This window comes from Ovis aries, chromosome 1, assembly GCF_016772045.2.
Source record: "Ovis aries strain OAR_USU_Benz2616 breed Rambouillet chromosome 1, ARS-UI_Ramb_v3.0, whole genome shotgun sequence".
Lineage (NCBI taxonomy): Eukaryota > Metazoa > Chordata > Mammalia > Artiodactyla > Bovidae > Ovis > Ovis aries.
In genome coordinates this window covers 220743873-220769968 of record NC_056054.1, presented here as the reverse complement: position 1 = coordinate 220769968, position 26096 = coordinate 220743873, and the positions used below count along the sequence as shown (strand labels likewise).

At 36.4% G+C, this 26096-nt stretch overlaps 1 protein-coding gene across 3 annotated transcripts in view; it reads right to left on the bottom strand.

The window, feature by feature from the left end:
* The window catches only part of ZBBX (zinc finger B-box domain containing), a 122266-nt gene that overhangs the window by 70163 nt on the left and 26007 nt on the right, over positions 1-26096 (bottom strand). For all 3 annotated transcript variants that reach the window (XM_012099993.5, XM_012100010.5, XM_004003191.6), the window contains exons 7-8: positions 25138-25247; positions 18921-19016 (exon numbers count right to left, since the gene is read on the bottom strand). In XM_012099993.5, coding sequence (XP_011955383.3) covers positions 18921-19016; positions 25138-25247 — 206 coding nt within the window. The remainder of the gene's footprint in view (positions 1-18920; positions 19017-25137; positions 25248-26096) is intronic.

Below are 26096 nucleotides of genomic sequence, written 5' to 3'. Positions count from 1 at the left end.
TGCTGTTTCATCAGTTCTGCTTCCTCTGTTGTTCCAGTCCATTCACCCTTAGATGGACAGATGTGTGGAACTCTCTGGCATCCTGGCATGTTGGACAGAGGAAGCTTTGTTGTGTTATGGATGTTTTATTAGTAGTACATTGAACGAGAGAGACAAACAGAGCATCATATGCTACCATGATCCTGACATCATTCCAAGAGCAGACTATTTATCATTCAGAAATGAAGTTTTCTTCCTCAACTAACCACAGCAAATTTAAAAACAAAAACAAAGACAAAACCATGAATTCTGTGTGCTCTAATAATTCCCAGCTTACATCTATGCTAGAGTTTTGCTTTTTACTGTGTGATCTATATATCAGTAGTATCATTATCATCTGAAAACCTGCTAAAAATATGAAATCTCAGGCCCTACTCAGACTCACTGAATCAAAATCTACAGTTTAATCTGTAATTTGCACATACATTAGGTTTGAGAATCACTGTGTCAGAACACTTATCAGTCAACTGTGTTACAGTTGTTTGAAAATATCTATCTTCTCTTTTGTGATGATGAATCCCTTGATTCCTTGAGAGAGGGGACCATGTAATATCTCTGCTGCCCTGTCCTTCATGCTTTGCAACTAGAACATCATTTGATGCTGACAAGTACTTGAGAAATGGTGGTTGAGTCTAATTTAACTGACTTACTGAGATAAAAATGTCTAAAAATTCCATTTGAACATTCATTTCTATACCCAAGCTACCTAAGTCAAAGTCAATACAGGTAAAATCAATGACACTTTTAATAACAACAGAAAAGGACAAATCATTTACCTCTCTAAGCCTAAATGTTTGCACCTGTAAAATGAAGACAGTCTACCTAGGATAGCTGTTGTGAATACTTATCTTTTATATGAAAAACACTTAGCAGAGTGATGGCATAAAACCGGACTTTCAAATGACTGCTGTCTTTTTATAGATCACAATAGCAAATTATTTTTTGGTAAATAAGAAATATAGTTTAAATATCCAGGAAATAGAATCCCTGCCAAATTCAATAGATCTCTGGCTATGGAATAAAGAATAGGTCAGTTCATAATTCTACAACCATAAAACAAATACGAAACTGGATAAATTTGTTTTAAAAAAACTATTTCAGAACTCTTGAAATCAACCAAAAGTGAACAAACTGATAAATATTTATTAAAAAAAAAAAAAACTACTCTGAATTTTCGAAGTGTAAGGCTTACTTGCATGGGGTTGCTCCTATCTTAAATGATCCTTCCCAGGTTTGTCAATTCCCAACTCAAGACTGGCCTTGTGAATAGGGAGTGTGCCTGATTCCAGTGGAGGAGAGAGTCTTAAAGTTACATTGGCATTATCAGTGAACTAGAAAATTTGGTTATAAATGAATGAGGAAAACCTATGGCTCCAGCAACCTGAGGTTTTGGTCCCAGTTGGGATGAGGAGTGGACCAGGTAAACATTAAATGGGATAAACCTGGAAATGAGAGCTATACAAGGGCTGATTTAAAAATGGAAATCACACACAAAAAGAAGATTCTTGAGTATGACCTATATAAACTAACAATAGATTTGAAATGAAAAATTCAATTAAATTGAAGACCAACCAAGATCAATCAGCTAAATTGAAAAGAAAATGAACACAGTTTTTGAGACTTATGGGACAGCATCAAGCATCCAACATACATTTAGTGGAAATATCAGAGGGAAAGAAATGAACATTAAAAAATAAGAAGAAATGAGGGCCCCAAACTTCTCTTATTTGATGAAAAACTATTACTGCAAAAAATCTACAAAGCTCAACAAGCTTCAAGAAAGGCAAACATAAAGAGATCTACACCAAGACATACCATAATCAAATTATGAAAGCCAAGGACAAACAGAAAAACTTGAAAGGAACAAGAGAAAAAGAACTCATTACATACAAGGGTGCATCAATATGAATAACAAGCTGATTTCACATCTGAAAAAAATGGAGACCCAGAAGGTAGTGAAATGATGTGAAGTCCTGAAAGGAAAAACTGCCAAAGATAATTTTACATTCAGAAAACTGTCCTTTAAAAATGAAGGCAAAAATAAAGACATTCCTCAATAGATAAAGTAAGAGGATCATTCATCTCTAGCATATCAGCCTTACAAGAAATACTAAAGAAAGGTTTTAAGACTGAAAGGTATTAAATCTACCAGAAGAAAGACCGCAACCCAGAAGCATAAATATATGAGTAAATGGAAAAGACGTATTAATTTTTTTAATTTAAATTTGTCTTTTATTGTCTTTCTTTTGAAAGCATAAAATCATATATAGCAACATTATTAACACTGTAATTAACACTATGGACTTACTGATTTTCTGCCGAGCTATTTCATTAGAAATTTCAATACCTCCTTTTCAGAAATTTATGAAACAGCTAGGCAGAGAATCAGTACTTAGAAAACTTTAATAATCTCAAGTAACTTGACCTAAGTGACTTTTAAAGAAACATCAGATCACAAATTCTTTTCAAGATCATGTGACATATTTTCCAAGACAGACATATGCTCCACATAAAATAAGTATTAAGAAATTCATTAAGAATTGAAATAGAAAGTATGTTCACTGATCTTAACAAAAAAATATAAATCAGGAATAAATAACGGGAAAATCATAAAATATTTAGAAGTTGAACAACCTATTTCTAAATAACCTTTGGATGAAAAGCAAATCACAAGGAAAATTAGAAAACTGACTGGAAATAAAAGCACAACATATCAGAATGTATGGAAAAGCAGTGCTTAGAGTGAAAGTTACAGCTTTCGGTGCTATTTTGGGAAAACAAGAAAGATCTAAAATCAACAATCTAAGCTTCACTTCAAGAAGGTTGAAAAAGAAAAGAAAAAAGTCCAAAAGGAGGTAGAATTCAGAAAATAAGGATCAGAGCAGAATCGAAGAAATAAGAACAACTGCAAAAAATCAATGCAACTAAAATTGGAAAGACTTAAAATTTTTTCAGTTAAATTCAGTCACTCAGTCGTGTCCAACTCTTTGCGATCCCATAGACTGCAGCATGCCAGGCTTTCCTGTCCATCGCCAGCTCTCGGAGTTTGCTCAAACTCATGTCCATCAAGTCGGTGATACCATCCAACCATTTCATCCTCTGTCATACCCTTCTCTTCCTGCCTTCAGTCTTTCCCAGCATCAGGGTTTTTTTCCAATGAGTCAGTTCTTCGCATCAGGTGGCCAAAGTACTGAAGCTTCAGCTTCAGCATCAGTCCTTCCAATGAATATTCAGGACTGATTTCCTTTAGGATTGACTAGTTGGATCTCCTTGCAGTCCAAGGGACTCTCAAGGGTCTTCTCCAACATCACAGTTGGAGATAAATTTATCTTCTCCAACACCAATGTTGGATATAAACTTATAAAAATTTGTAAACCTTTATTAAACTGACCAAGGGGTGGGGTGAGGACAGAGTGAAATACCAATTAACAAATCTATAATGATATAAGAAACATCCCTATAGACTTACCCTAATTTCCAGATTATAGTAGAATTTGAAATATTTATGCCAACAAATGGACAACTTAGATTGAATGGACAAATTCAATGAAAGAAATAAATTACCAAAACCGACTCGAGAAAAAAAAAATAGAATAGAATAATATGGTAAAGAAATTGAATTAGCAATTTAAATTTTCCCATTAAAAAAAGCCCAGACTCAGGTTGCTTCACCTGCAAATTCTATCCAACAGTTAAGGAAGAAATTAAACCAATGCAATAAAAACACTTTTAGAAAACAGAGAAGGAAATACCTGTATTCTGTTCTTTTGGTGGTTTCTTGAAAAGTTAACAAATACTAACCTTAGAACTCAATTATTCCACTCCTAGGTATCTATACAAGAGCAATAAAAATATAAGTCTCTGCAAAGACCTGTACACAAATATCCCTAGCATCATTACTCTAACAGCCAAAAGTCTTTAAAATATCTGTGCCCATCAATTGATGACTGGAGCAAGAAAATATGATACATCAATATAATGGAATATTATTCAGAGTCAGAATGCAATAAACCACTACAATGAACATGTTACCCTGCAAAAGAACCTCAGAAATCTTATGCTAAGTGAAAGAAATCAGACACAAAAGACTGCATAGGAATGATTCCATTTATATGAAATTTCTAGAAAAGACAAATCTAAAGCAACAAAAAACAGACCAGTGGTTTCCAGGGACAAGAAGTGGTAGCAAGAGTTGGTTGCAATAAAAAGACCAGGAAATTTTTGGTGTGATGGAAATTTTCTAAAACTCAATTGTGGTGATTATTACACAGACCTGTAAATTTACTTTAAAAATCATTAAACTGTACATTACAATGTGAATTTCATAGCATATAAATTAAATTTCAACAAAAGGAATTTGAACTAAAAAATAAATCAACAGACAGGAAGCTTCTTTCTTCACTAGGCTGACTATAGCAGAGATTTGCATTAGGGTGAATGCTCAATCTCTTGTCATGTCCCCTTCTATCAGAATTTCTTCCTGACCAATAGCAGTGCTCATCATCACCTGTCGCAGCAAGGAGGTTACAATTACTCAACACATTTCTGCCCTCTGGGCCACGGTTCATTGGACAAGAAATGAGCACCAGGCTGAGCTCATCAAGATTTAGATTTTTTTTTTAAATTTTAAAATCTTTAATTCTTACATGCGTTCCCAAACATGACCCCCCCTCCCACCTCCTCCCCACAACATCCCTCTGGGTCATCCCCATGCACCAGCCCCAAGCATGCTGCACCCGACGTCAGACATGGACTGGCGATTCAACTCTTACATGACAGTATACATGTTTAATTTAAATTTATTTATTTTAATTGGAGGCTAATTACTTCACAATATTGTATTGGTTTTGCCATGCATCAACATGAATCTGCCATGGGTGTACACGTGTTCCCAATCCTGAACCCCCCTCCCACCTCCCTCCCCATACCATCCCTCTGGGTCATCCCAGTGCACCAGCCCCAAGCATCATAACCCTGTATGAGAGACAGCAAAAGAGACACAGATGTATAGAACAGTCTTTTGGACTCTGTGGGAGAGGGAGAAGGTGGGATGATTTGGGAGAATGGCATTGAAACTTGTATAATATCATAAAAGATTTAGATTTAAAAATAAAGAAAGCCACATTATTCTCCCTGTCACTGATCCTCAATTATGTATCTTTGTAATTTGTTAATTACAAGAAAAAATTAGAGAAGACACACAAGAAAAAATAATAAAGGTGGAAGAAGGAGTTTGCCTGAGCGTTCAGCAATTTAAAATATCCAGCTCTGGTTCTTATCATGACTGAGCTACATCACCCCTACTCTCATATAAGACATCTGTGAGGTCATTAACAACAAGAAAAAATTCTTTTCTGCCCAAGCTAGTGTAAAGAGACCTAATTAATTCAAGGACCAGTGCTTCCCAACTGAGGCAAGGAGATTTGAAAATATGGGAGGTGTTCTGGGTTTTTGCAATCATTGAGAACATCACTGAGTGCCTCAGTGGCAAAGAATCCACCTGCAGTGTAGGAGACCTGGGTTTGATCCCTGTGTTGAGAAGATCTGCTAGAGAAAGAAATGACAACCCACTCCAGTATTTTTGGCTGGAGAAACCTATGGTCAGAGGAACCTGGCGAGCTACAACCCATAGGGCCTCAAAGAGTCGGACACAACTGAGCAACTGAGAACACAGGTATATCCTGCAGCCTTTTGTCTCTGCTTACAAGGACATATCTAGATTTGCAACACAAAACACATTATCTTCCATTTAATAAGATGACAACTATCATTTTACATAATAAGTAACCAATGAACAAGAATGCAAAGGTTACTGTTATAAAATATTTAAAATAGATAACTATAATATCAAGTGTCATAATGCTATCAGATATCTATTAAGATCTTTTCAAATTTTAAAATTCAAAGATAATTTCATTTCCATCTTTTAAATATGAAAATTTACCTATAGTAGTACTAATAGGTAGCGACAGGAGGCAGAGGAGACTGAAATTGAATAAATTTACCTGTGCAACTTCTCCACATACTAAAAATGTTTAAAAAATCAAACTAAAACAGCCTTCAGGACACATAGTGAATCATATATCTCACCGTAAGACAGAAGCTTAAACTAAAGCCAAAGAATGTGATTTACTGCCAGCATTTCCAGATTCCCCCACATCCTTTGCTACACTCCATGATGGTAAGGATTTCATCTGGTAACTGTTCTAAATTCTTACTTGAACTTTTTTTTCTCCCGAGAATGATATTATCTTTCAAATTACACTCTAGAAGAATTCATCACTCTGACAATGTATCATTAATCAAAGTAAAGAGGGCTGATATTTTATAGCATTTTAGGATGGATGGCACCTTATAGAAGTTAAGGTACAAGAGTAAAAGTTTTAGTTTAGTTAGAAAAATGATATACGTTATGTAGTGTCAGTGCTTCAGAACTCTAACTACCAGCATCATCCCAAACACTGGCTCTCCAGCAATAAATATTAATGATCCTGTTGACATAGCCAGGCCTCTTTATATGATCCAGAAGTTCCAGGTCAATGAATTTCACACATGGTTTAGACCTATGTTACTTTCTAAGTTTGAAAAAAAATGTTCAAATTTCTCTTTTCATGGTGCTAACTTTCATTGATTTTCCAGTTCCAAAATTTTAGAAGAGATTTATTGCAACCACAGCCTTGTATTAAAAAATGAAAATTCTAATACTGGCAGAGGAGACGTTATGTCATTTGTATTCTAGGTGGTGCAGAGGTAAAGAATCTGCCTGCCAATGCAGGAGATGCAAGAGAGGCGGGTTTGATCCCTGCATCAGAAAGATCCCCTGGAGGAGGGCGTGGCAACCCACTCCAGTATTCTTGCCTGGGAAATCCCATGGACAGAAGAGTCTGGCAGGCTACAGTCCAGGGGGTCAGAAGAGTCAAGACACGAATGAGCAACTGAGTACAGCGCAATGGAGGCAAATAATAGAGGGAGAGATAGAGGTATACACATACGCAGAAACACAGGGGGAAAAATGTGTTCCAAATGCACAGAACCCAAGAAAACATCATGCTTTCACTGGTTACAAGGATTGTTGAACACAGTTGGAATTCAGATAGCTTTTAATTATAAAAATCACTTCAGGAAGATCCAATTACGCACTAATGGAATTTTTAAAGGGAATATGTGTATGCATACAGGTTTTATTGGCCTTACTTTTTGAGAAAACACGTTTCTCCCACATCGAGAATATTTTTTGAAAGTACAGTTTGTTCTGCTTTCTTTGATGTGAATTACCTCATATGCAATTGGTAAATAGGGGAATGATGTCAATATAACTGTGGAGTTGTATTGATTCTTAAGTTTTCCTTTCCAGCAACATTACTGTTTTGAAGTAATTAGGGGCAAACTGTCTCACAATTAAAGCCAAAATCTTAGCAATATATAAAGACCTTGGGAAAAAAGCTGAAAATCTATAAAAATACCTCCCCACAGTGGGAATACAGACTATTTTAATGACTTTAATGACCATGCATTCCACTAAGTTAAGCTATCTAGAAAGAATGTGAGTGCAGATAAAGAAGTTATAAAGATACTTTCAGACAATATCTTCTGAAATGAGCTTCCCTTGTGGCTCAACTGGCAAAGAATCTACCTGCAACTGGGAGACCTGGGTTTGATCATTGGGTTGGGAAGATCCCGTGGAGAAGGGAAAGGCTCCCCACTCTAGTATTCCGGCCTGGAGAATTCCATGGACTGTATGGACCATGGGGTCACAAAGAGTCGGACAAGACTGAGTGACTTTCATTTCACTTTCACTTTCAGACAGTAAAGAATCTGCCCACAATGCAGGAAGACCCAGGTTTGATCCCTGGGTCGGGAAGATCCCCTGAAGAAGGGAATGGCAACCCACTCCGGTATTCTTGCCTGAAGAATTCCATGCAGGCTACAGTCCATGGGGTAGCAAAGAGTCAGACACAATTAATCAGGTAAAGATACTCTCTCTGATTTTAAATAACGGATTAATAAAGGAGACAGCAGTTTGATTCAGAGTTTTCATTTAAGCAAAATGATAACATTAGATGTGAATTGCTACCAGGACCTGTATCACAGAAAAAGAAGCAAAAGTCCTCAAGGTCCATGCATCAGTGGTTTTATATGGAGAGTTTACTGTTTTTGTTAGGGCTTTGATCACAAAGCCTCATAGGATTTGAATGGCCTTTCCCTAACTCTAATTATATGTGGAGCCCTGTTAGGTAGGTAGGGGATTATCCAGAATGGCAAGTTTTTAGAAATCATATATTGTGTTATGGCAGTAATACATGTACACTGAAGAATTATGCTTTAGAGTAAAATATACTTTTTATTAAAAACATCAAAATATTTGCTCAAGGTCTATTTACCCAAAGAAATCTCCTCCACAGATTAATGTGGCTAGCATATTTCTATTTATATATTGCATTAAATACAGTGCCTGATGATAGTATAAGGATCCTGTTATCTAAAATCAACACTATCAAACCAGACTAAACCTCTCTGAGTCAGGAGCTTTTTTAAAAGGACTACTAACCACATCAAGCAGATAAATTTTCTCAAATTATCATGTATCAATAATAAGATGCAACAAGCCCATTAAATTTCCACCTAGTAAAAATATCTTTGCAAAGTAAAAGTTATTTATTAAAAATGCATAATTATGAACATCCTCACCATTAAAAAGAAATGAAAAAGTTTGAGGTAGATGGTAAATGGGCCCCTGGGCAGGAGAGCTGCTGCTTGTCAAGCAGAGTAAAATCGGAGCTTTGATTTTGCTAGACACTTTAAGGACCAAGTTACTGACAGGAGCTGAGCGCTGCTGAAGTAAAGAGATAAGACGACAACTCCTGAGGTCAAAGAGACCTCCTGGACTGCGTCTGTGCAGAAAGGTTCCTTGAGGGTCAAAAGGGAGGAGGCATCAACCCATAATAGGTAGTCAAACCTCCCACTACCGTCTATGCTGGAATCCATGTTGGCAAAAAGACACGCACTCATGTTGGGGAGTGTCCTAAGAATCTTTCTGCAATGCGGGAAACCCGGGTTTGATCCCTGAGTTGGGAAGATCCCTGAAGAAGGGTATGGCAACCCATTCCAGTATTCTTGCCTGGAGAATCCTGTGGGACAGAGGAGCCTGGTAGGTTACAGTCCATGGATCATGAAAAGTCAGACACAACCGAGTGACTAACATTTTCACTTTCACTTTTTCATGTTGGGGCATATCCTAGAGCAGGTCAGATGTGAGAAGAGAATCCAGATAACTGGCCAAAGGTAAGCAAAGACCTGGAAGAACTGCCCTGTATCAATGATTTAACTGCCTCTTTACTACACTCCTCCTCATTAGGAAAGATGCCCACACCCTTTCTCTCCTGAGGTGTATTTCTGCCTTGCTTCTCTCCTAAATAAACAGTCTTTCTCTGTGAGCTCCCCCCATGTTGTGCTGTGTCTCTAGTAATAAACTTTGTGCCTGTTTTTACAGTTTTTGCCTCCTTGAGAAATTTGTTTTTCAAACAGGGCAAGAAGAGCCAGGGGAACTTTGCTTCTAGCCTCTAGCCCATCATGGTCTAGTAGCCAAGATTCCGAGTTTTCATTCAGGTTACCCAGATTCAATTCCTGGGCAGGGAACAAAGACCCTGTTGCTGTTTTTCCAAGATCAAGATGAAATTTATCTCCCAGTTTTTTCACATTATTAAAATATATACTCTTTTCTTAAGGAAAACTGTTATTTTACTTTTAATGAATCCATCTTTACAGGTAGTCTTAGTACAAATTTATTCCCTAAAAACAGGCTTTGCCATAGGGTCAATTCTGAATTTTCTATGAAACTTGAAATAAAAGATACCTCAAATACATGGCTTGAGCAAAGTTTTCATCTACTGTTAGGATCAAAAGAAAGAGAGAAAAAGGTCAACTTCAGGCCAGCTAAAAGGTAAAGAAACAAGGAAAGGAATTTCCATTTAGCAGACACCAGAAAGAAGAACAGAGTTTGAATAAAAGTCCCCGTATAAATGTATGTAGAAATAGGAGAAAACTAAATTATCTGCAGGATGAAAGAAAACTGCAGCAGAGGGGCTCACAACAGAATCGTGTTTCAAATCCACTGCTCATCATATTTCTAAAAACAGATATGGAATTTGCATGAGCAGTACAAAAATGTCAGTGGTAGAAAGAACTACTTAGTGCAAGCTAGATAGGAATCAAATCCTGAAAGTGTGACATTCATGTGACTGAAGTTTATTGCTTATTCTAGCACTCTTTCAGTATAACTTTAAGTAGAACTTAAAGAACCCTTAGATTTTCCTTTCCTCTAAAGGTCTAATGGAAACCATAGGTTTTATTAATCAAAGATTTATGTATTATTATTCCTCCTTGACACATAAAGACATAATAAAAAATAAGCAAGCACCTGGATACATGCCTCTGATTATAAATGCAATTTACTATTCAATAGACAGTAAATGTCAAATAAAAGTAATCTGGACTCAATATTTAGTACTATAATAAAGTAACATGAAAAAAAATACTAAATGCAGTTAAACGATTTAAAATAAGACAATATCGCATCTAAATGTAATTAATAGCACAGAAGATAATATATTTTCAAAAATTTAAAAGCACTTGACACTTAAAAAAAAATAACAAAATGTGATCTCAGCCTTTCAAATTTTATTGCAACATTAAAAATTCTATTTAGAGAGCAATCTTAAAAGAGCCAGAATAGCAACAAGAAAACAACGTAGGAAATTCACACCTGCAATCTGCTTTCTATTTGCAGTTTCAATGCCATATAATTATGCACTATATTAATTATCTTAGCAAGTACTATTGTTTTCAACTAATATTACGTGTACAATGCATCCAGATGAGTTAGCTGCTTTCAGCAATTATGCATATTTGAGATACATGAAGAAAAAGTGATTTAATATGCAATACTTCGAAAAACAGGTTTTTAGGCATACTACAGTCCATGGGGTCGCAAGGAGTCAGACATGACTGAGTGACTAACACACTTAGGCATATCAGAATAAACTCACCAATAAATAACAATCAATAATTGTCCACTTGTTTTATTATACATAGTAATACTGTTACCTCACAACTGATTATTTTTATCTCATAAATACAAATGAACATAAAATAGAGTAAAAATTTTAAAATTACTGTAAAATTGACCAGACTCCATGAAAAAACTAAGACAATATAAGTAGTACTTGCAAATTATAAAGACTTTTCAAATAATCAGCATCACTGTGATTGACTAAAGGTTCAGACATATGATTAGACTAATGATTTTTTAAAAACAACACACATTTATTATCTCATGGCTTCCATGGGTCAGAGTCTAAGTCCAGCTTAACTGGATGCTCTGCTCAGGGTCTCAAAAGACAGCAGTCAAGGTGTGGGCGAGGACACATTCATTCCTGAGTCTAGGATTCTCTTCTGAGCTTACAACGTTGGCAGAATTCAGTTCCTGAGGCTACAGGACTGAGGTTCCATTTTCTGGCTGGCTACTGTCAGCTCCTAGAGGCTGCCCACACTTTGTCACTGGGAGAGGCCTCTCCCAGACCCTCTCACTCCAGGGCAAGTTACTCTTCAAGGACAACAAGAGGATCTCTCTGACTTAGGAAGGGCCTTAGTTTCCTTTTTAAGGGCTTTCATCTAACCAAGTCAGGTCCATCCAAAATCAGCTCTCTTTTTGTAACTCAAAATCAACTTATCTGGAACCATAATTATGTTTGCAAAATCCCTTCACCTTTGTCATATTCTATTGGTAAATCATGGGTTCTCAGATCAATGATCTTTATTGTCCTCTCTAATTATGGAGATTAATTATTCTCTGTTTGGATATGGAGGAAGTCTGTATTTCTCTAAAATTTTACCTCACTGTATTTCCACAAAAGTCTTCCAAGATATATATTACTCTAATACTTTTGAAAATGTCCCTCAAACTATCCCTCTTTTGACTGATTAGCATTAATATGCCTTGATTCTAAATTTGGATGGTCTAACAATCAACATTGAATTTCTTTAAATACTATATCCTGACTAATAAAACCGAATGTGTGGAGCACCTCCTATGAACAGGATACTTTCATATTTGTTGTCATTAATCTGATCCTCCCAATATTTTTGTAAGTTCCTGAGCTTGCATATATGAGTTTTATCTTACAGATTCTTTTAGCCTAAATATTACAGAAACACTCTCATTTCCCGAGATGGCTTTGGGCCATCACTGCACTAAACCCTCGCACTGCTTCTTTCTTCTCCACTGCATCTGTTACTCTGTCACTTTATTCTGTAATATACTCTCTAAACCACTCATGTTCTTCCAATTCTTCGCTAGTGATAGCAGAAGTCCTACTCTCACTTTTCACACCCCTTTCAAATTTAGTCTCTTCCCTTTCCCTAGCTTTTCTTAGTATGGCATCTAAAAATATCATCATCACAGATACAACTTCACTGAGGTAGAGGGTATTAAAATGTGCCCATATTTAAAACATGCCCTGTATTCTGAAACTGTCTTCACAAAAATCTTTATCAACATTTCTCCAAGGAAGATATAAAATGGCCATGCTGCTGTTGCTGCTGCTGTTGCTTCAGTCATGTCCGACTCTGTGTGACCCCATAGACGGCAGCCCACCAGGCTCCCCCATCCCTGGGTTTCTCCAGGCAAGAACACTGGAGTGGGTTGCCATTTCCTTCTCCAGTGCATGAAAATGAAAAGTGAAAGTGAAGTCGCTTAATTGTGTCCGACTCTTCGCGACCCCATGGACTGTAGCCCACCAGGCTCCTCTGTCCATGGGGTTTTGCAGGCAAGAGTACTGGAATAGGGTGCCATCACACATGAAAAGATGTTCAACATAATTAGTAATTGGGGGAAATGCAAATGAAAACCACAGTGAGTTACTACTTCAGGCCCACCAGGCTACTAGAACCAAAAAGTCAGATGTAAGTGTTGGCTAGGGCATAGAGAAATCAGAACTTCCATACTCTGTTGATAGGAGTATAAAATGGAGCAGTCACTCTCTGGCCATTCCTCAATTAAAGATTAGAGTTATCTTACAACCCAGAAATTCCATACCAGAGATATAGCAATGAGAAATTAAAACATATCCCCACAAAAATTTGTACATATTCACAGCAGCATTATTCATAATGGCCAAAAGGTGGAAATAGCTACATGTCCACCAAATGATGAATGGATAAACAAAATGTGGTATATCCATACAATGGAATGGTATTTGGCCATAAATAAGTGAAGCACTAATACATGCCACAACATGCATAGAACCTGAAAAGCAGCTAGTCATCAAAGACCACACATCCATGAATATACTAAAATCCATTGAATTGCAAACTTCACATGGAGCTGTAGAGTATGCGAGTACTTCTTAATAAAAACTTTTTAAAAAATTCTTGTCAGTGATGTCTATATATGTGTCCTTTATTTATCTTTTGGGTATAACATCATTCCGTTCTCTGAAATTTCAGTTAATCAAACACTTAATTGACCACCCTTCCTGGAGTCTACCTGAGTAAACTAAACTTTCAGACTCAACAGGTTGTCATCAAACCACTCTTGGCAACAGCCTGCTCAGAAGATTAAGGACAGGAACAACAGTTTGCCCATGAGATGGTATCAGCTGTATTTTTTGGTGGGAGTCTTGCAACAGCTCACACAGAAGTACCACTCAGAGAGGTGAGGGACAGACCTCCCATTCTGACGGTTCTGAAGCCTTCGGTTACATAGCTCCCCACACTGCACTGGGACAGCTGTGGCTTACCTCAGGTATTAATAACTACGGCCCTCCTGTTAGGGGCACTCTGCCACCCCAGAGTCATTTTACGAATATATGGTCTAGAAACATAGTTGATATTAAGACTTTTATCTGTTTCCCAGGGCAGGGGGGCGGGGGGAGAGCTAGAAAGGTAACTAAAGGTCAAATCTCAAACACAAGAGGAAAGGCTTTTCTTAACCCTTCACCAACATAATTTACTAATGTACCATGTAATTAATTATGCAATTTTTGGTTTTCAAAATTGAGAGAAAAAGAAACTGTGCCACTTAAAATGTAGTCTTAAATTATTTCATGAGCTTGATTGTATCCATCAGGATTTATTCATGTTTTCTTTCATTCATTCAAAAATGTGATTTTTACATGCCAGCTATGATGTTAAGCACTAAGAATACAGTGATGAACAAGACAGAAATAGTTCCTCTCCTTAGAAGATCTGAAATTCATCAGAAGATATAGAGGAGAAAATGGTCAATAAGAAAAGCTTTAAAAATCCTTTGACAAAAGTTCAAAATTATATGGAATTATTCATATTTAAGAAGGAAAAGAAAAACTGAGCTAATACTCATTTGTTTATATATATATGTTCTAAATATTTTATTTTTTTCTTTTGTATAGTGCTAACTATAGTTATAAATAGCAAATTTATATATTGCTATATAATGTCAAGATATTGACATTACTCGGACTTTAATTTGAGGGAACATGTACTCCCCATCCTTCTATTTCTATTCTTGTCCGTGAGACTTTGGGAAGAAAAAGAGAGCATGCTCACCTCTGCCTATCCTGGTTTCTCCAAGGGCTGCCTGCCCTGAGAAAGATCTTTTCCAATCTAGACCTCCACTAAGGGTTTTTGCTGGGTGAATCCTGCTGTGCCACCTTCCCTGGTGGCACAGTGGTAGAGAATCCGCCTGCCAATAGAGACCTAGGTTCGATCCCAGGGTGGAGACGATCCCCTGGAGGAGGAAATGGCAACACACTCCAGTAATGTTGCCTAAAGAATCCCATGGACACAAGAGCCAGGTGGGCTATATTCCATGGGGTCACAAAGAGTAGGACTTAGAGACTGAGCCTGCCCTGCCAAAGGGAAATGTCTACAATATGAGGGCTGGGAGAAGGGACAAAAAGTTAAATTCAGGAAGCATCAGTAAGCTGAATTTATCCAAACACCTATGCTACAACCACTAATTCTGATTGTATCAATAACAGAACTGATATTGTGATTTATACCTTCTGACTCTAGTACCTATTTCTCAATTGGTTTAAAGTCTGGAAAGTGAAGAAAGAGATGTGATATATTGCTCTTCAAAAATTTCAATACATTCTAAAATTGGCCAACAAGCATCTATAATCTGACTCTACATTACATAGTGTCACAGATCAGGTTCACCAAGAAACAAATTCTGAGATTTACCTGCCTGACTTCTAATGGGGTGTGCTCTGAGAATGATGCCTGTGGGCTGTGGGAGAGTAGAGATAGCAGAACTGGGCAAAGAGGAAAGCTGAATTTGATGCAACTGTCAACTCCCAAAGAGGAGCTGTAATAGTCCATCTGAGTTGTCCTCAATTTAGGCAATGGGTTTCTGAGAATTTGTGCCCTAACCTAAATCAGATATTTGACCAGAGGATGGGCTGCCTCCAGAAACGGAGTGTAAACTTGGAGGTGGCAGTTTTCTTTGTGTGAAAGTCACTCAGTCGTGTCCAACTCTTGGAGACCCCAAGGACTATACAGTCTATGGAATTCTCCAGGCCAGAATACTGGCATGGGTAGCCTTTCCCTTCTCCAGAGAATCTTCCCAACCCAAGGATCAAACCCAGGTCTCCCTCACTGAAGGTGGATTCTTTACAAGCTGAACCACAAGAGAAGCTCAGCAGTTCTCTTTGGGCATAGGCAATTCCTGGGAAGAAACTCTGCTATGATCTACCTGTAGACAGCATTCCAGGAGGTTAGGGAAGTGAGTTTCTCAGTTCTAAAGAGGAGGATCTGGGTGTCACAACATAGCATCTACAGTATGTCTGCACATAGCATTTAAAATCGGTACCTTAAGATCATCAAGCAAGTAACCATGTTATTATCTAAATGACTAGCTATGGTCGAAAAATACTGTATTATTCTAAACGTTAACAAGTAATGACAAATGTGAATCTGAAAGCTGATACTAGTCACTGTCAAACGAAAGAAAACACTCTACCACTAAGTCGGAAAACATATAGTATTCTGATGATAACTGAGGTTCTGCCTGGTAATTATTCTCCTGTATGTTCAAATGAACAAATATTCCCACTTATAATCCATATTTATATAGGCATACCCTATCTTGCAGATAAAAAGGATGAACATAAATGCTTCATACTAGAAAACATGGAAATTCTACTTCAATTATCTCTTGTCTCATTACTAACCAAGTCTCTTCCCAAGGTTTCTCCTCCAGTTAAGAAAATCTCCATTCCAATTTTTTAAATATACATACCAGAGTATAGTCCTGATTTACTCAATCCAGCCTCCCTTTGTGCATGTCATACTTCAAAATGGAATGCCTTTCATCTGTTTTGCCCCCTATTTTCCTTTATTTCTAATTAACCTTGTTCTCTTCTGCTTGATCTTTTGTTGTTAAAAGGAAATACAAATTCCTGATATATTAAGACCTTATTTTTCACCATGTGAGGCTTTCCCAGTAGAAAAAAATCTTTCATTTCAACCTTTATTGTTGAAAATTTATTCTAAATATAGAAGTAGAATTTTCATCCTCAGTAGCTCTATGCATTTACACATTATTTTGCAGATAATTAACTATTTCACAGAGGTTTGGACAAGGTAAAAAATAAATAAACTTGTGCTGAAATCACTTCTAAGGATAAATCAATTGTAAATCAAAAGACAGACCCTTTGAAATTAATTTATTCAACATGGAAATGGTAGTAGTTTGCCTTCGATATTTTTTAGGGATTTATCTCTTAAATGAAACAAGATATGCCAGAACAAAATGGACCCTACTGACTGTGAACTTTGTAAAGACTCACTGATCTGTAGGATGGGGTTGAAATGGTTTATAACACTCAAAACAGGTCATTCTTAAATGCCAGCATAGGTTAAATAATATAAAGTACAGGGGCCATTAGCCTAGAATGCTCGCTTTTTATATACTATTGCTTAATATTCAGATATATGCTCAGATTAGGTATGAATTCAACATCAATGAAAAAAATGTCATTACTTCTTTTTCTTTGTGTCCACAATATGTATATTTTTTAATTAAGATACAGTTGCTGTGCAATAGTATGTGAATTACAGGTGACCAAAAAGAGTCTCATGACTTTTACCAAAAATGGTGAAGAACTAAAAATACTATGGCTGATCAATATGACTAAACCACCAAGCAGAAAGAGATATATACACACTGCTTAACATTGACCATCAGGTCAACATATAACAGCATCAAGAACATTACCTTAACGCACAGGGAAGAATGATGGAAACAAGGAGAAAATAAAGCAAGATGACAGAAATAAAATCGAAGGACTAAACAATGTACAGAAATAGTAAGAAAATGACAGATAGTCAATGGGACGATTGATTAAAGGCAAGAAGGGCTTCCCGGGTGGCGCTAGTGGTAAAGAATCTGCCTGCCGACGCAGGAGACACAAGAGACAAGATGGGGGGTTGATTCCTGGGTCAGGAAGATTCCCTGGAGGAGAAAAATGCAACGCAGCCCAGTATTCTTGCCTGAAAAATCCCATGGACAGAGGAGCCTGGCGGGTTTTAGTCCATAGGGTCACAAAGAGCTGGACATGACTGAGGACTGAACTGAAGTGAACTGATAACTCAGTACAGATAGCACAGCGCCTAAATTTACTGACCGACAATTAGGGGAATATGCTGAATAAATCGCTGAATGGAAAATTCTAATGTGAATTCACAGTGGGGTGATTATACTCCTTACCCTCACAGTGGAGTGCCTTTAGTTAAATTATGTATGATTAACTATTACACTCACTTTTATGTACATTCATTTTAATTTCCTATAACTGTCCAGTTGTACGATACTTCCTGCGGCAGGGGAATAGACAGTGGATTTTTGTTTTCCCTCTATCACTTCTACCAGAAGGCTCTAAACGCAAAAGTAAATGAGTAACTGACTTTGGTAAATACTGATAAAAGGAAGGTCAGTGTTATGCTTTGTGCCCGTTATGACTCGGGTCTTCAGCATCTGTGAGAGCTACTGATATTTATATATGTTGAACAACATGTAATGATTGAAGTCTACCAGTGACCTTTCCAAATATAGACACAGTCATAAAATATACAAGATAATATTAAATCCCTTAACCCCAAGGTCCTGGGTTCTCAGTTTTATCTCCAGGTCCTTAGGAGCAGGATCCTAGTAGTATTCATCTGTGTAGGGTCACTGCTTAGCACTGACTCTGTACAATAAGTGAAATCTATGACAAACCAGTGCATCATCAAATGTATCTGGCATAAAATGTTAAGTCTATATTTAGCCATATTTATTGTTTAAGTATTAGAAACTTAAAGCCATCTGACAGGGTTTGAGTTTAAGCATTAAAAAAAATGATTACATGAGGATAATAAATGCTGGTGACATGTAGGAGGAAAAGTAAAAACATGAGAAATAAGCTTATTTAAACAACAATGAAGGAAGACAAATAAAAGACTATTTTTTAAATAAACATGAGAAGAAGGCAAGAGATTTCTATTTATAAACTAGATAGAAATAATACTTAAAACAAATCATGTGTTCATTGGAAACCACAATAGAAAAAAATATTGTCTAAGTTTTAAATGTCAAGTTCACAGTTAGAATGCCTAATGTAAAAATTGTAATCAAGCTAAGTGTTTCAGGAGCTATATTAAAGAACAGTTTAAACAGCAAAATAAAATCCAGATTACCGTTGTCAAGTAATTTTAAGTTACATGTAAAGATTGTACATAATAGAATTTTAGAAATTAATGCAAATCATCCTAAATTCTAGATAATTAAACAGGTCTTAAATGTCTTCCTGTTGAAACATTTTATAAACACACTACAAGTAGAGCATTTTAAGATGGCATACCTGCAAAAGAGTTGTTCTATGGAGTTTTAGTGCCCCCTTCTGGTGGATTTTAGCAAAGCATCCTGAGCAATAATCTTCTCCACATTCAAGGCATACCTTAAAAGATATTGAAAAATCATACAGTCTCATAAAATATGACTTTGAGAAAACATATGTATAAAGAACTCATTGCTTATTTATCCAATTACATACCAAGAAATTGAGAAGCCCAAGAAAATAGGACAACATTTGTGCCAGTTAAGATGTAACTGAGAAAAATTAACTTGAAAACTTTAACTATTCTCATGACAAAATAAATATAACAGCTGCAAGTAGGCTTCAGTGCTAGTTGCAAGTATGTATGTACAATTTTTAAAACCCAGCAACCTCAGATCAAATCTCTTAACCTGGTAAAAACTGTTATCTCTGTGTCAAAACTACTTCATTATGAGTTCTTATATCTTTCTGTATGGATTTACATGACATAATTTGTTTCAAAGGATGCATATATTATTTGTCTCCAAAAATCCCCACAGACTTCTTTGAATGGCACTGCTTCACTGGTGATTCTCAAAATGTGATTTTTAAAAGCATACTTAGAAGATTCCTCAAAGGAAAAAAAAGTACAAGAAAAAACATGTCAGCAATGCTTATGCCTGATGGAATGATTATGCACAAATGTGTATTTGTCTAGCAAATGCTATATGCTGTTAAAATGTAATTTTTTTATTTGTGGACAAGTTGGAAAATGTGATATACTTCTACCTATGATGGTACTGAGCAAGAGTGAAAGTGAAGAAAGGAAATGAAATTTTTACTGCAAGAGTAATTACTACTGTGTAGATGTACAGGCACCCCAACACCTCTTACAGTATGATAAAAATAGTGCAAATGGCTAATAGCCCTCATTTCCTTGAGTTTGGCCTAGGTTGAGAATAACTGACAGCACAAATAAGAAAGTGCGAGAGTTGGAGACAGTCAGGAAGCCTGTGTCAAGAAGCTCACACTCCCTTCAGCTTTCTCTCATTGCCTCCGCCTTTAGGATGCCCACCAATCTGCTCCCCTCCTTCTTCTCTCATTGTATCAGGGTACAATAAGCATAAAGCAGCTGGAGCAGCCTGGGGAGCAACACATCAGCGTCTTCTGCCTCGTTCGGCTCAGTGGGAGCCTGACGTGTAGTTCAGCGGTGACGCTTCTCAAACCATGTGTATGAATCTCCTGGGAATTAGCTACAGTGCACACTCTGGTTTGGGAAGTCTGAACGGGATTGAGATCCTGCATTCTAACAAGCTCCCAGGTGATGTCCACCAGCTGTTGGATGCAGACCACACAGTGAGTAAAAAGGGGTTAGAGTGTATGGATGAAAAAAAGTAGACTAAACTTAGGAGAAGGTGAGAGGTTAAATTAGGAGCTTGGTACTAACAGATACACACTGCCATATATAAAATAGATAACCAACAAAGATCTACTGTATAGACAGAGAATTATACTCAGTATTTTTAATAACCTATAAAGGGAAAAAACCTGAAAAATATATATATACACATATATAACTAAATATATATATATATTTAACTAAATCATTTTGCTGTATACCTGAAACTAACACAACATTGTAAATCAACTATACCTCAATGAAAAATAAATAAAATAAAACTCAAAAGGAGTCCATTAATTTTTTTAAAATTGTATTGCAAATTCCCATATGATGATGCAGTTACCTACAATAATGTAGCCATGTTTATTAAACATGAACTGGTTAGGAAAACTACCCAAAAAGTGTTAAAAGTGTAACTAATTTTATGTAACTAAAATGAAACTAAAAAGGAAGAGTCGAATCAAATAACAATATTCACAGCATTCGGGGAGCACTTACTCATTGTTCTAAGGGCTTCATGTGTTCCATCTCATTTAATTCTAACAAGAACCCCATAAGGTTGGCATGACCATTGTACCTCCATTGTGAAGATGAGGCAACAAAGGAATATAATGATTGAGAATTTGTCCGATCATACAGCTAATGGGGCCAGGATTTCAACCCCAGGGTCTGACTTAAAACTTAAACTCTTACCCATATCCACATTACTAATGATTCATCATTGACCATTGGTTGCAGTACTAATCATTTATGGGAAACCTTGATAAAATGCAATAAAATAAATCCAATATGTAAAATGATGGCATGGTCTAGTATTTATCAAAATTCAAGTGCATTTGTCAAAAGTGTGATTATAGCTACACAAAATTGGACTTATAATTTTAGTGGAAGAAAAATAAGTACTATCCCCGGTACAGGAAATGGTTATAGCTTGTCAACTCTTGTTTCAATAGCTATAGTCTCAAATAAATGAAGATGCAAACAACTAAATACATAATTTTTAAGTACAAAATTAAAAGCTATAATTTCACATACACATATGGAAGTAGTATTGTATTAATGGTTTCAAAATGTATTCTACAACATACCAGCTGATATTTTAATGACTGTCTCATAAATATTGGGCACCATTTTTGCAATGTAATATAGACGACTGAGTGTCAGTCTGAGGATACAGTGAAAGTGAAGTTGCTCAATCATGTCCAACTCTTTGCGACCCCATGGACTGTAGCCTGCCAGGCTCCTCCACCCATGGGATTTTCTAGGCAAGAGTACTTGACTGAGTTGCCATTTCCTTCTCCGGGGATCTTCCCAACTCAGGGATCAAACCCGGGTCTCCTGCATTGCAAGCAGACTCTTCACCATCTGAGCCACAAGGGAAGCCTTGAGCATACAATTCTAGGCCAAATATTTGCTAACAATAGATTTTTCATGAAAGTAACCAAAGGGATATTGTACTGGAAGATCAAAGCTGGAGTCACAGAGCAAGCTTATATATTTTGTTATAAAAGCATATTTGGATTTAAAAAAATGGATTTAATGGATTTAAAATAATGGATTTAAATCCATAATGGATTTAAAAATGGGGGAAAATGACCAACAACTGGAAAATCTTTTTAGGCAGTTTGTATAGCTGGCAAAAACACAGATAAGGACTTCATTCCACCACAGATGATTCATCAATGATGGAATACCCAAGTGCAGTTCTAGCATATCACTTTTTAATTTGATCAAGGCTGGGTCAGTTATGCTATGACTTCAGAGTCCATCTAAGTTTAATTAAATTATCCACATTTGTCAAATTAATAAGTAATTTTCAACTATCCATTTCCCTTTTGCCATAAAGAAACAGCCAAAAGCCTCTGGAATTTCTTTTCAAAATAAGAAATCTGCAAATTGAGGGGTTTATTTTTACCACCAATATATATGAAGACAATACATATACAATGTGCCAACAAAAAAGGCATACAATTTACTACCTTCTCTTAATGTGCTAGGCACAATGCTAAATACTTCACATGCATTAACCATTATCTTCAATAACTCTGAGGTCTAGACTACTGTTATCCATTTTATCCCATTTTACAAATGAGAAAACAGAAATATAAAAGAATTAAGTCATTTGCTAAAGGTCACAGAGCTAACAACAGGTAAAGTTGAAATGCCAACCTCCAAAAGGCAAGCTCTTAATCGCTACCTCCCATCCCTATATGATCTTCCCTGATGAAGGTCATGCCATAAGATAGAGAGAGATTGACTCTGATTATCCAATCAGCATGACCATCTAGAATGATGGAAGCTAAGAACATAAGGTAACCTTAGAATTCAACACTACAGAGTTCATTACATTTGCCAAGCTTGAAAATTAAAATAATAATAATAATAATAATGTTGTGCTTTAAAAAGTATGATGGGATGTTATTTTCATTTAAAACAAACAATATCCTTTCTTAAGCTAGAGCCTAAATCCTGGCTTCTATTTAGAGCAGTTTTCAGGCAGATCAGTGTTGTAATCACTGTACACTGTCACCCTCATCTGCTTCCCAGCCAAAGCAGGTGCCATGTATACTGTCCGAAATGTCCTTTGCTTGCTTTTCCTTCTCCCTGGAAAAACAGATTTTTTATTTCCAAGTCAAGTCTTATCTACATGTGCCATTTTTTTCAGATTCCATGGTCTTTATACAGTGTTCAACATAGAAAAGGAGTCATAAGAAATATTGACTCATAGCTCCTAAGCCAAATGATTTTCAGATCATGAACAGTGGATTCAAACGATTCAGTGCTGCCCTTAAGTCCCTTTTAGCTTTCATATTTCAAGCTTCAGGAATATTAGCACTGGCTTATATTTTCTAAACATTTCTGGGTAGGTATAACTTTCTAAAATTCCTCAAATTATTGTCCACCATTACATCAGTAAGACGAAAAGAAGTATTATATAATAATAACAGCATTATACCAAGAGCCAGGGTTTTACATTTAGTATTATTAGTTCTTTACTAGAAAGAATTCTAAATCTCTGAGTTCAGTTAAAATTCCCATGAAATAAGGCCAGTAATACAATCTTAAATCAGAAGTGATTACAGCTAAATCCTCTGAAATTATACTAAATATTAGTTATAGTAACCCACAAATATTAGTTATAACCATTGCATTCTTTTGGAGAAAAAACTGCTTCCAAAGTGTGTGTGATATTTTAATTGCAAAAGATATTGGATGTCTTTCTTTCAGTTAGCTTCAATGATAACAACGTTTTCAATAACAGAAACGTTCTAAAGAAACGTGTGTGCTCGTGTGTTGTGCTTAGACACTCAGTCGTGTCCAACTCTTTGTGGGCCCATGGACTATAGCCTTCCAGGCTCCTCTGTCCATGGAATTTTTCAAACAAAAATACTGGAATGTATTGCCATTTCCTCCTCCAGGGGATCTTTCCAAACCAGGGACTGAGCCCACATCTCCTATGTCTTCTGAATTAAAGCGGATTCTTTACCCTTTGAGCCACTGGGGAAACCCTAAAGAAATAAACACATTCAACAAGTGTGGGCTGAGTACCTAGTAAATTGCAGGCATAATTCTAGGCAGTGGGCACAGAGCAATGAAGAAAACTAAATTCCATACGCTCATGAAGTTTACATCATAGGTAAACAGAAGATAAAAACACTAAAGAGCGATAAATGTTGCACTGATGAATGAGGCAGCTTCACAAACTCAGCTGTTTCTGTTTTATAAAAGGCTGTAGTTCGAATCAACCTTTATTGATATGAGACCTTGGTAAGGAAAAAATTTGTTGGGGAGATCTGAAGAGTTGAGCTTTGAACATGTTAAATTAGTGATTTTTGTTAGCCATCCAAGTATCTGAGTTGAAAGTTCAAGGGGGAAATATTAATTAGAGATGTGTTAATAAGTTTGGGAACCATCAAAATAGCGATGGTCTCTAAAGCCAAGAGAGTAGATGAAACTATTCAAACAGTAAGTACAGATAGACTGGCTTCCCTGCTGGCTCAGTAGTAAAGAATCTGGCTGTCAATGCAGGAGACACAAGTTTGATCTCTGGGTCAGGAAGATCCCCTGGAGAAGGAAATGGCAACCCACTGTAATATTCTAGCTTGGAAAGTCCCATGGACTAGGTCACTAAAGAGTCAGACATGACTTAATGACTAAAGAACCACATAGACTACAGAAGAGGTTGAGGACTAAGCCCTGTGGCACTCCAAAACTCAGGGGCAAGAATACAAAAAAAAAAAAAAAAAAAAACAAGAAAGCCTTACACAGAAAAAATATGCCATATCATTCCATTTATATAAATTCCAAGAATAAGTTTAGCACCACTAAAGGTATGCTGCTAAAAATCAAAATTGTAGTTGGCTTTGTAAAGGGAATTAATTGGAAAAGGTACAAAGGAAACTTCTGGGGTATTATGATGGGGACATATACATTTAAGATCTGCCCATTTCACAGTAGGTAAATTATAACTCAATTTTTAAAAAAAGAATGGGAGGAGAGAATACAATGATATTAAGTGCAGACAACTCTTCAGAAGTGTTACTGAAAGGGATGCAAAAGGAGATCTGGGGATCAAACAAGAATTTCTTCTTTGCTTTGGGAAATAATGCAGCATATTTGCATGCTGATAGGCATGATTCAAGGGAGAGAGGACAAGAGTTAGGTCATGTTCTTAAACAGGAATGAGAAGCTGGGATTCAGTGCATCGTTTAGCACTGGCCTTTCCCAGCAGCCTGCACAATTCACTCTTAGCAAGGGTCATGAAGGAAAAGTGCGTGGCTGCCAAAGCAGCTTAAGTCGGGACAAGTGTATCAGCCCATGTGAGAGTTCTGCTCCAAGATTTTATCCCAGTGTACGTACTAGCAGAGCAGCTTTGTTCTCACACTGCCCACAAACCTTCCCTTTTATCTTGGGTTTGTCACTTTCAGAGGAATTTGCCATTTTATAATTTAGTGGTTGTTTCACCGGTCCTGAAAGGAAAAATAAACAAAGACCAATCACATTAAATACAATGTTCAGTTTTCTGATTGATAAAGTAAGGAAATTATGCACATTTCTATATTCTCAAATAGTGTATACATATCAGGTGCCCGATAAGAATGGCATGTAGCCAAGTCTAATCTCCCCAGTAGACTGGGGAGCCCACAATCTCCCTCCCACCCCCTGTGACCACGGGGCCACAAACATCCACCCATATACATTCTGCTGTAAGCTCAATCGAACCAGACACATAAAATTACAAAATTTTAAAGACTGTGCTTTGGATAGAATTCTTATAGCGTTCTGTCCCATTTCTGGATGAAACCGAAGCCAATACAGAACAACTTCTATAATAAATGTTATATGTATTTCTAGAACATATTCTATCAAATCATCTTAATTACTCAAATTAAATGTTTATCCTCTATATTAAAAAATCTCATTTCCTTTAGAATTACCATAAATTCAAATTTTGTTTTTGCTATTTTTAAATTCTTTTTAAAAAGCAATTTTCAATGTTCTTTCAATTTCCTAGAGTAAAATTTCAATTTATAATTTTATACTGCTAGAATTTTCTTCCTGTTTAAGATATTATATTAATAAAGTTTAAGGAACAATGCTATGTAAGTCCTCATCTTTCAAAAATACTATTATTATAGTCATATCCTAAGTTGCTTTTTGATATAAAATAAGTGCCCTCCCCCAAAACACAGATAAAATATATTTTGAATATCACAGATAAAGAGTCAACATTTTGGGGTTTAGAGTCATTATGCTACATGAAGTCTTAGAACTTCAACTTTCTATGTAATTCAAAGGTTAAAAAAATAATTATATCT